General features: G+C 41.6%; 1 protein-coding gene across 1 annotated transcript in view; it reads right to left on the bottom strand.

The window, feature by feature from the left end:
- Nucleotides 1-5,963, bottom strand: part of LOC137046761 (von Willebrand factor A domain-containing protein 5A-like) — a 36,924-nt gene extending 30,961 nt beyond the window's left edge. Inside the window, exons 1-3 of the mRNA XM_067424155.1 lie at nucleotides 5,881-5,963; nucleotides 5,601-5,652; nucleotides 1-39 (exon numbers count right to left, since the gene is read on the bottom strand). The exon at nucleotides 1-39 is cut by the window's left edge and continues 164 nt beyond it. Coding sequence (XP_067280256.1) covers nucleotides 1-39; nucleotides 5,601-5,643 — 82 coding nt within the window. The 5' untranslated portion in view covers nucleotides 5,644-5,652; nucleotides 5,881-5,963. The remainder of the gene's footprint in view (nucleotides 40-5,600; nucleotides 5,653-5,880) is intronic.
- Nucleotides 5,964-12,818: the final 6,855 nt, after the last annotated feature.

Here is a 12,818-nt window from a genome sequence, read left to right as displayed (position 1 = left end):
CCTGAACCTGCAGCTGCACTGAGATGCTTTTCAGAGGAACTGAGGGAAACACACACACACACACACACACACACACACATCAGAAGATCTGGGAGAAACACACATCAGAAGATCTTCACAAACACAGATCAGAAGATCTGCACAATTACACACACACACACACACACACACACACATCTCAACACCCTCTTCAGAGGAATTGAGAAACACACATATCAGAAGATCTTCACAAACACACACATCTCAACACATCTTCAGAGAAAACTTAGGGAAACACACACATACACACACAGCCCCTAAACCTACCCATCACAAGAAATATTCTGCATTTTTACATTTTCAAAAAAAATTATTTAGTATGTTTATAAATCCAATTAACTTGTGGACACACACATATTCAGACACATTTTGAATGTGTAACTCAAACCATTCCCTAAACCTACCCATTCGAGTATTATAAAAAAACAGGATATAACAGACAGATACGACTGCATACATAATTTATTCAAAAAAGTACAAATATTCCAAGTGTTCCGAGGCCAAATGATTGATTTGTGTGAAGAAAATCCCCATAAGCGATCAGTAACGTCGAATCCATCTGCCAAAGATTAATGTAATAAAGAAGCAATAGAAGCAACGAAACAAACAAGGCCAAAAACAACCTTTAAGAGCTGTAAGAAATCTCAATTAATTAGCACAGTACACCATTTTTTTAATTAGATTTTTTTTATAGCCATCTACAACAAAAACTCACGTACGCAAAATACAGAACACTGGATTTGATAGCCATGATAACAACCCATTAGGACTAAGGCTGTTGACCCAACTCTTGTCGTTAATGCAGATTCAGTGGCCCAATGGGTTGGTTTTGTATGGCATTCTAGCTAAACGCGCAGCAATAGCCATCTACAACAAAAACTCACGTACGCAAAATACAGAACACTGGATTTTGATAGCTATGATAACTATGTAACATACCCGCCTGAAGGCACAAATCCGGATGAGAGACGTAGATATGATCCAGGAGTGTGCGCTTTTTGGTCGTTGCTGTGGTGATCAGTAAGTGCTATTCTGTATTGGTCAAGTGCAAATGGAAAAGATGTGTCTTAAGATGTTTTTTTAAAAAAGGCTACAGACTCGGCAGCACGAATTGAGATCGGCAGGTCATTCCACCAGGTGGGAACGGTCCAGGAAAATGTCCGTGAGAGCGATTTCATGCCTCTTTGGGATGGAACCACGAGGCGCCGCTCGCTCGCAGAACGCAAGCTTCTGGAGGGTGTGTAAGTCTGAACAAGTGAGTTTAGGTATATTGGTGCAGAGCCAGTGGTTGTTTTGTAGGCAAGAACTAGTGCCTTGAATTTGATGCACTAAGACCTGAACCATTGGAGAGCAGTGAGATCCCCGTCTTCTTAAGTGTCGACAGGAGGATTTGGTGGGTAACTGTGTCAAAAGCAGCAGACAGATCCAGCAGAATGAGCACTGAGGATTTGGAAGCTGCTTTTGCCAGTCTCAGTGCCTCAGTTACCGAGAGCAAGGCAGTCTCAGTCGAATGGCCGCTTTTGAAGACGGATTGGTTGTTGTCTAGGAGGTTGTCCCGTTCAAGAAACATAGAGAGTTGACTGAACACAACTCGCTCAAGGGTCTTTGCAATGAAAGGCAGAAGGGATACCGGTCAGTAGTTTTCTAAAAGTGCTGGATTCAGAGAGGGTTTCTTAAGCAGTGGGGTTACCTGAGCCTGCTTAAATGCTGTGGGAAAGGTGCCCGTGTGAAGAGAAGTGTTGACAATGTGAGTGAGTGCAGGAGTGATTGAAGAAGAAATAGCCTGAAGGTGGTGAGTGGGTATAGGATCAAGTGGACAGGTAGTAGGGTGATTGGAAAGGATGAGTTTAGAAATATCTGCCTCGGAGAGCGGAGAGAAGGATGGAAGCGTGTTCGTGTTTGTTGTTGAGATGTGCGGGTCAGTTTGTGGTGAGGAGAACTGGTTGCTAATGAGAGATGTTTTGTTTGTGAAAAATGATGCAAATTCATCAGCTGTAAGAGTTGATAAAGGAGGGGGAGGAGGAGGACAAAGGAGAGAGGATAGAGGGCTCTGCCGCCCTGAGTCCAGAGCGATGTTCACGGAGAACATCAGACAGCCAGGGGGCAGATGGGGTGGGGCGGGCTGGTCTGGATGAAAGGGGGCAAAAACTGTTTAAGGAGGATGTTTAAATATCTGTGGAGCAAAGAGTGTCAGTAGCACTGTTAGTGTCCAGTGCTGAGAACTGAGCAGGTGGAGGGAGTGAAGATGAAACCATAGTGGATAGGCGAGAGGGAGAGAGTGAGCGTAGATTATGCCGAAAGGTAATCTGTGTAGGAGTACGTGTTGTATCAGGAGTCAGTATGAGGTTAAGAGTGATGAGAAAGTGGTCTGAGGTGTGTAATGGAGTAACTAAAGTGTTGTCCGTGGAGCAGTTGCGTGTGTAGACAAGGTCTAATTGGTTACCTGATCTGTGAGTAGCCGTAGTAGATACTAACTTAAGGTCAAATGAAGTCAGTAGAGTGCTGAAGTCTGCAGCTAGGTGTTTATCAAGATGGATGTTGAAGTCGCCAAGCAGAATCAGTGGAGTGCCATCCTCAGGGAAGCTAGAAAGTAACACATCCAACTCCTCCACAAAGTTACCGAGGTGACCTGGAGGACGATAGACCACTACCACATGGATTTTAACAGGGTGAGTAATAGTGATTTAGTGCGATTCAAATGAAATGGCCGGTAGAGACGGTAATGGATCAAATTTCCAATCATTTGAGATAAGCAAACCAGTACCCCCAGCCCTCCCAATAGGCCGAGGAGTGTGTGAAAAAGTTAAATTGGTTGAGAGGGCTGCAGGAGTGGCAGTGTCCTCTGGTTTGATCCAGGTCTCAGTTAGGGCCATGAGGCTAAGCTGAGAATGAGTCCCAATAGATGAAATAAAGTCTGCTTTGTTTACAGCCGACTGGCAATTCCAGAGACCAATTGGAATAGAGAGTAAAGTAGCAGAGGATGTTAGGATATAGCGCAAATTATTAGGATTGCGGCGTCTCGTGCGTACAGAGCGTGATTTACGAGTGCTAGTAGTAATTGTTGAGATTTGAAAGCACATGGTGAATACAGATCAGAGAAAAGGCCAGATAGGAATTAGAAAAGAACCGATTACAAATAATGAAAAGGAAGATGATAGTCAAGTGCCTTGCCGGGGTTCTTGCTCGGGCGGAGTTGCACAGGAAAGTGTTGAAGTCTTTACACTCGTTGGTCTTGCACAGGGAAGAGTTGAAGTCTTTACACTCGTTGGTCTTCATACGAGGAGGGCTTCACACTGCCGCTTCCGCTGCCGCGGACTATCACGCTATTTATACTAACCTGAGTATCGTTATTGAAAGCAGCTGGGAACGCCCCCAACAAACTCACTCCCAACGTGACAATGACCAAACAAATGCTAACTCAACAAATGCTAACTCCCACACACACCAAAACTAATAATACACACCACTGCACTACACAGACACACTTATTCAACAACAAATGAACAAACAATCAAATGAGAAAAGTTACAAACACTTACAGAGTAGTTGTCTATCAGTCAATTAATCGCTCCTCTCATGAGAGGGCTGCAGGAGTGGCAGTGTCCTCTGGTTTGATCCAGGTCTCAGTTAGGCCCATGAGGCTGAGCTGAGAATGAGTCCCAATAGATGAAATAAAGTCTGCTTTGTTTACAGCCGACTGGCAATTCCAGAGACCAATTGGAATAGAGGGAAAAGTAGCAGAGGATGTTAGGATATAGCGCAAATTATTAGGATTACGGCGTCTCGTGCGTACAGAGCGTGATTTACGAGTGCTAGTAGTAATTGTTGAGATTTGAAAGCACATGGTGAATACAGATCAGAGAAAAGGCCAGATCGGAATTAGAAAAGAACCAAACACAAATAATGAAAAGGAAGATGATTCTCAAGGGCCTTGCCGGGGTCCTTGCTCGGGAGGAGTTGCACAGGGAAGAGTTGAGGTCTTTACACTCGTTGGTAGAGTAGTTGTCTATCAGTCAATCAATGCTTCACCTCAATTGCGTCTTTACGTCAGCTTCGATTGTAAAATGCCATTGGCTCTCGTGACCATTCAACTTGTTGTGTATTATTTGAATCAGAAATATGAATGAACGAGTGCGTGTGTGTTCTGTTCGCAAAGGAGCGCGATCATCATTTCAACGACTAAAACATTAAGATCAACTCTGTTCTTCACATGAAGATATCGTCTGACTTCAGAAGGCTTGGAATCCAACACTAGTTAATACTTTTCTACTGTTTTTTGGTCAGTTTTTGCAATAAATACACGTGACTGTACATTTATTTGCCTGTTACTGTTATGTGTTTTATATTGTTGAGAGTTGGTAGGTTTAGGGTAGGAGTGGAGTTAGTTACTCCAAAATATAAAATGATGCTATAAATATTCATTCTGTGAGATCAGTCATGGTGTCATGTTGTGCATCTGGAATGGAGAAAAAATATTACCACTTAGCGCCTCCGGTGGACGTTTTACCACAAAAGTGCAGGTAAATGTACCTGGAGGTACATAATTAGGGTGTTGCAAAAATTTAGGCAGAGTAACGTATTTCCAATGAGCCTAACGCTGCATTTGATACTATTGACCACAATAGTGCTTTTACAATGATGAGTGTTTCAAAGCAGCTTCACAGTGTTAAACAGGAAAATATTGTGACAAAATTTGATAGAATCGTAATTGTAAAAGCGCTATATACATAAAGCTGACTTGACTTGACTACAAGCAAATGATCCGCCAATGGGGTGAGAATTTTTATTTTTATTTGTGAAATAAATTTTATTTCTATTTGTGAAATAAACAAGATACAAGATTTCAATCAGAAACCAGATTATTTTTCTTACCTCATTGGCAGATAATTTTGCATCATTTTTAAGCAAAAACTAACCTTTTTCTTAATGCACAGAATTGTTATATATTCAGACTAGAAACAAGACAAAAATACAAAGTAAGAAGAGCATTTTTATCAGTGTAAGAGCAACAAGATCCTTTCAAGCATAAAGTTATTCTGATCATTTTTCCTTTGAATGGAAACTGATCTAGTTCATCTAGTATAACTAAGGTGTACTGATAGTTTTAGTGTAGAAATATGTGAAAGATCATTCAATGTTTATTTAACTTTCAGACCCCAAAATAAAATTTTTGAAATATATTATTACATATATTGCTGTCCATTTAAAATGAAAATACAATTGTATTTGCCATTTGAAGAAAAAAGATATTTAAAGATTCTATAAAGACATTACTGTTGTGGTATAAATGAAAAAACAAACTTTTAATATAGCCTGACACCAGCTTAGATGTGCACACAGCACAATAACTATTACACTTTTGTATTTTTCTAACAGTCTTAAGTAAAATGACAAAACAATTTGTTCTGTGTAATGTTTCCGCATTTCAGATTAATTTCTACAAAATATTACATGATATATTTATTACAGGGTTTACTTGGTCATTGGGCCATGGAAACAGATTTATACACCATATAAACAGATAAAGCAGTAGTTATGAGGAGGAAGAGGAGAGTTCATACCTGGCTGATTCCTCTCAGACACGAGCCCACAGCGGTTCACCATCCTGACCCTCTGAGAACACATCACATGATCATAACCTCCATTATTACATATCATCATCAATAAGATGTGTATTAATACAGCAGTAGCGTAAAACACACGCTTGAAACAATAACAGTACGGCGTTATCATTTCTAAGGTGCTAACTGGAATAAAAAAATAAAAAAAACAAAAATAAAAAAAGGTTTTAGAAACGATATCCTTCACACAAAGTGAAAGTAAATAGAAAACAACTCTTACTGCTTTTATAAATGCTCAGAGATCGACTCCGTAAATCAGATAAGAAAGAACTTCCTGACTGAGCGCGTTATGATGTTTCAGAAACATCGATGAGAAAACGAAACTATAAAGCTGCATCACTGAGGTCATGTTCCCACTGGGACCCGCCCTCTCACCAGTATGCCTGCATCTACAGTCCCGCATTCTCAGACCACTCGTGTTTTTTTCTGCTGTTCTGAATATCGTATTACACCTTATCCAAACATGATTGTCAGTTGGGTTGTTTCTGTTATTGCCATATAAGCTTTTATTTTATTTTATTATTATTTTTTTTATTTGTTTGTTTATTTATGCATTCATTTATTCATTCATTTATTTATTTGGACAGGCCACCATTCATGGCCTATGTGAGATATAGGCATACTTATCACCTATGTTTGTAATTTGCATTTGCAAAAATATATAATTTTGTATTACTCATTATTTTTGACCATGGCATTCACCTTTTATTTTAGTGAAGTCGAGGAATTTGAGTGATTGTCAAACAAATGAAAAAGGAAGGAACAGCTTCCTACCAGAAAGTACAGTTATCTTTACGCAATTGAAGATGAAAAGTACAAATTCTTTCTTCTTTTTTCTTTGCTTTGTCCTGTTTACAGCAAGATGATGTTTAGGTGATGGCTAAAGTACAGACTTGCTTATTATTGGTGTTTTGTCTATTCTTGTTTGAGTTTTGCTTTGCATTCCAGATATCAAAAAACAGGTTTTGTTGCCTATGGACTGATTCATTCTAACTGTTTATTAAACCCAGATCATAAGTATGCCTCTCCCTTTCTCACAATGGGGCTTGGGGTATTTAGTTAATGTTCTATTTGTTTCGTTAAAGGTAGAAGGAGAATCGAACTTCAAGATTGAAACTTTTAGTTTTTTAAGTTTTAGTTGGATCAATTTAACTGATTCTTGTTTCCCACCACTGTGGTATGCCACAGTAAGTACAAGAAGTTATGGACCACACAGTGCATTTTATCCCAGAATAAGTCTATCAACATCGATTGGATTTTAGCCAAAAAGTAGTGGCGGTTAAAAAAAGTCAGCCAATGCCAAAGAGATGAAGCAACAAGGTTATTAACAATAAGGATTTAACACCTATAGGACAACATTTTCTTTATCCACTTCCATTTATCCAAATGGTCCTTTATTTTCTCAATCATCCTTTCCTATTGTTTTGATTGAAATAACTCATCTTCCAAATAAACTCCCGGACCCACTTTATATTAGGTGGCCTTAACTACTATGTACTAACATTTTAATTAATCATTTGATACAATGCACTAATTGTGTACATACATGATGTTACATTGCACTTACATTTAAAAAAAATACCTGCATGTAATTACGTCTGTAATTAATTTCTGTAGTTAGATTTGTAATTACACAGTTGGCACTTCCCTTACACCTAACATTACCCTTAAACTGACCCACACCAGCACACCTGATCCTAACTCTACCCTTAACCTGTCCCATATCACCACACCTTTTCCTAACTCTACCCTTAAACTGACCAACACCACCACACCTGTTCCTAACTCTACCCTTAAACTGACCCACACCACCACACCTGACCCTAACTTTACCCTTAAACTGACCCACACCACCACACCTGACCCTAACTCTACCCTTAAACTGACCCACACCACCACACCTGACCCTACATCTACCCTTAAACTGACCCACACCTTCACACCTGTCCCTAACTCTACCCTTAAACTGACCCACACCACCACACCTGACCCTAACTCTACCCTTAAACTGACCCACACCACCACACCTGTCCCTAACTCTACCCTTAAACTGACCCACACCACCACACCTGTCCCTAACTTTACCCTTAAACTGACCCACACCACCACACCTGACCCTAACTCTACCCTTAAACTGACCCACACCACCACAACTGTCCCTAACTCTACCCTTAAACTGACCCACACCACCACACCTGTCCCTAACTCTACCCTTAAACTGACCCACACCACCACACCTGTCCCTAACTTTACCCTTAAACTGACCCACACCACCACACCTGACCCTAACTCTACCCTTAAACTGACCAACACCACCACACCTGTTCCTAACTCTACCCTTAAACTGACACACACCACCACACCTGACCCTAACTCTACCCTTAAACTGACCCACACCACCACACCTGACCCTTACTTTACCCTTAAACTGACTCACACCACCACACCTGTCCCTAACTTTACCCTTAAACGGACCCACACCACCACACCTGACCCTAACTTACCCTTAAACTGACCCACACCACCACACCTGACCCTAACTTTACCCTTAAACTGACCCACACCACCACACATGTCCCTAACTTTACCCTTAAACTGACCCACACCACCAAACCTGTCCTTAACTCTACCCTTAAACTGACCCACACCACCAAACCTGACCCTAACTCTACCCTTAAACTGACCCACACCACCACACCTGACCCTAACTCTACCCTTAAACTGACCCACACCACCACACCTGACCTTAACTCTACCCTTAAACTGACCCACACCACCACACCTGACCCTAACTCTACCCTTAAACTGACCCACACCACCACACCTGACCCTAACTCTACCCTTAAACTGACCCACACCACCACACCTGTCCCTAACTCTACCCTTAAACTGACCCACACCACCACACCTGTCCCTAACTCTACCCTTAAACTGACCCACACCACCACACCTGACCCTAACTCTACCCTTAAACTGACCAACACCACCACACCTGTTCCTAACTCTACCCTTAAACTGACACACACCACCACACCTGACCCTAACTCTACCCTTAAACTGACCCACACCACCACACCTGACCCTTACTTTACCCTTAAACTGACTCACACCACCACACCTGTCCCTAACTTTACCCTTAAACGGACCCACACCACCACACCTGACCCTAACTTACCCTTAAACTGACCCACACCACCACACCTGACCCTAACTTTACCCTTAAACTGACCCACACCACCACACATGTCCCTAACTTTACCCTTAAACTGACCCACACCACCAAACCTGTCCTTAACTCTACCCTTAAACTGACCCACACCACCAAACCTGACCCTAACTCTACCCTTAAACTGACCCACACCACCACACCTGACCCTAACTCTACCCTTAAACTGACCCACACCACCACACCTGACCTTAACTCTACCCTTAAACTGACCCACACCACCACACCTGACCCTAACTCTACCCTTAAACTGACCCACACCACCACACCTGACCCTAACTCTACCCTTAAACTGACCCACACCACCACACCTGTCCCTAACTCTACCCTTAAACTGACCCACACCACCACACCTGTCCCTAACTCTACCCTTAAACTGACCCACACCACCACACCTGACCCTAACTCTACCCTTAAACTGACCCACACCACCACACCTGACCCTAACTCTACCCTTAAACTGACCCACACCACCACACCTGACCCTAACTCTACCCTTAAACTGACCCACACCACCACACCTGACCCTAACTCTACCCTTAAACTGACCCACACCACCACACCTGACCCTAACTTTACCCTTAAACTGACCCACACCACCACACCTGACCCTAACTTTACCCTTAAACTGACCCACACCACCACACCTGACCCTAACTTACCCTTAAACTGACCCACACCACCACACCTGACCCTAACTTTACCCTTAAACTGACCCACACCACCACACATGTCCCTAACTTTACCCTTAAACTGACCCACAGCACCAAACCTGTCCTTAACTCTACCCTTAAACTGACCCACACCACCACACCTGACCCTAACTCTACCCTTAAACTGACCCACACCACCACACCTGACCCTAACTCTACCCTTAAACTGACCCACACCACCACACCTGACCTTAACTCTACCCTTAAACTGACCCACACCACCACACCTGTCCCTAACTCTACCCTTAAACTGACCCACACCACCACACCTGTCCCTAACTCTACCCTTAAACTGACCCACACCACCACACCTGACCCTAACTCTACCCTTAAACTGACCCACACCACCACACCTGACCTTAACTCTACCCTTAAACTGACCCACACCACCACACCTGTCCCTAACTCTACCCTTAAACTGACCCACACCACCACACCTGTCCCTTCGATTCACTTTTGCAGTCACAATGCGGTCAAATGCCTTTTCTTGATCAATGGATATCAAGCTAAAATCTACACCACAAATCTTTGAAAGTTCATCTAAAATATATTTTTTTTCTTTATCAATTATAGATCTTCCAGGCACACAGTAGGATTGGTCAGGACTAATTATGTCATTTAAAACTTTCCCTAACCTTATCGCCAATACTTTGAACAAAACCTTTTAGTCAGAGCACAATAATGACACTGGTCTCCAGTTTTTAATATCACTCATATCTCCTTTCTTTGGGATAAGAGTAAGAACTGTTCTCCGACTACACTAAATACCACAAAATAAACTATCACTAAGACCATCTCAAGCTACATTTCCCATAATCATTTGCCCAGACTCAGACATCAGCCATGATTGTTTTCAGCCGTGTCTCATTAACTTCATTAGCCATCATATATAGACAATAGCTGTGTCCCAAAGTGAAGTGCGCACACTTCGAAGTCCGCATTTGAAGTGCGATTACGTCACAGCGGCACTACGAAGGCTGTCCCAAAGTGAAAGCTGCACCTTTGAAGGCCATATTTGAAGTGCGATTGCGCCACAGCGGTGCGACAATGGCTGCCACAATTCATGAGCAACTTCAAAATGCACCCTTCGGTTCTCAGGCAAAGGAAGGGTACAGCAGATGGAACCTTCCCACAACTTCACAGCCCTCCCTATCCCAGAATTCATAGCACACTGGTGGTCCGCATTCCTGCGGCATTCGATTAGATTTCCCAGTTAAAGACGGTATAGCGATCGGTAACTCAAGTGTAGCCTGGATACTATTGAACACAAGCAAGCGCTTGAAGTAAATAAAACGTTTAGTGCATTCGCACAGTTCCCAGTTCCCTGCCCTGAGCAACCAAGATAAACTTTGTCAAAAGGTTGTCTACAAACCAGAAGGTTGGTGGTTCAATCCCCGGTTCCACCTGGCCAAGTGTCGAAGTGTCCATGAGCAAGACACCTAACCCCAGCTGCTCCCGACGAGCTGGATGGCGCCTTACATGGCTGACACCGCCGTCGGTGTATGAATGGGTGAATGTGAGGCAAAAATGTAAAGCGCTTTGGATAAAAGCGCTATATAAATAAATGCAGTCCATTTCGCAACCATTCTCTAAAGAAGATGAATCAGTCCATTATCACCCTTTTTCGCTGTTTCTTTCTTTTTTTCATACACTTTCTTTAAATAGCCTTCAAAATTAAATCTGGGCGGGCTGTATTTTCGTCCCGCTCCCGCTAATCCGAACCGCACCATTCCACTCGCGCGTAAAATTCACTCTGTGCTTTAAATTATTTTATTCCCGACCCGACTGATCCAGCTAAATTTAGATTTTGTTTCCAGAATCTATCTTTTAAATTTCCCTTACAGAAAGAGAGACACTGGGAATAGAAATTGTCTGTGCAATCATTTATTTGATTGCACATTATTTGGCTCCTGTCAACACCGTAGCTAAAACAAATATCACAGAAAAATAGGCTAAATCAAATGTGACATCTGTCACTCAGAATTATAAGAAAAAATGCAAATAAACAAAAACTGCTGACTTAGATGCTAAAATAAAGTTTTTTTATATGAATGAATGAATGAATGTTCACTGACGAAGGTCACCGAAAGATCGATCCTCCAAAGGCTGAATGCGTGGCCGACACAGAACAATTTAAATGGCTAGGCAATAGTATTAGTTTATTATTATTTTTAAGTTATTTGTAAATTAAACAAAGAAACTACTGCCTATTGTTCTTTTTCATTGACTTCAAACGTAGGCTAAATTATAGAGGTGTTGTTCTATAGCCTACATTGTTTATTTTTGTAATGCACGTTATAATTTGTAGCTTCATTAAACACATTTATATATGTTTATACATATATTTTCTTGTCATGTAATTTAAAATGTGTAAATGAAAATAAATTGGTCTATACATTAGCCTACCCTTTTTACAACTATAGCCTATTTATAGACCAATAATATAACTTAAGTTTAACATCAGAAACAACAGAAATTTTAATTATCAGCCAAACCAGAAGAAAACACTTTTCTACACTTTCATTGCGCTGAGCGGGAGAAGCTGGAGCTGGACCGGGATGGGGAATAATGCAATAATGCTGAATCGGTCGACGGCTGGCATGTCATAAAAAGTAGACAATGCATCTGAGATGATGAGTTGAATAAAAAGAAGTAGGCCAACTTAAAAAAAACTTGGACGTATATATAGGCTAAATGTTTAAAATATATTGTAACAGTTGCATTTAACATATAAACTGTTAACTAATATTTGCAATTTGACAATATTTAAGCGGCTAGATTTACATGCTATGGTCCGGTCTCCCATCGTCACAGGCTTTGAAGCATGTCAAAACCCAATAAAAAATTATATATATATTAGTATTATTATTATTAAGTATTATTATTATTATATATGCTCCATTTCTCTTTTTAAAATCTCCTCCGCTGTCAGTTGTCACAATCTGCTAGGCCATTAATGATGCTTGGTTCAGTGTTGCCAAGTCTGGAATGGGGCTGCATTTAGGCTACTGTTGCTTTGGGGTGTTTGTAGCCTATAGTCCACAGGTTAAGTTGTCTTTAATTAAGCAATATTTATACTGCCCACGCCCCGCATTTTGGGATTTTTTGGCCCATTCTGGCCGTGATTCCGATACTTTTGAATAACAATTGGAGGGGTTTTATTATTCAGACCTGGCAACCCTGTCCCTCGGTTCGCCCTTCTTGCCGCTTCGTGCACTT

The sequence above is a fragment of the Pseudorasbora parva genome, chromosome 18, assembly GCF_024679245.1.
Source record: "Pseudorasbora parva isolate DD20220531a chromosome 18, ASM2467924v1, whole genome shotgun sequence".
Taxonomy (NCBI): Eukaryota; Metazoa; Chordata; class Actinopteri; order Cypriniformes; family Gobionidae; genus Pseudorasbora; species Pseudorasbora parva.
This window is presented reverse-complemented; position numbering and strand designations above follow the sequence as displayed.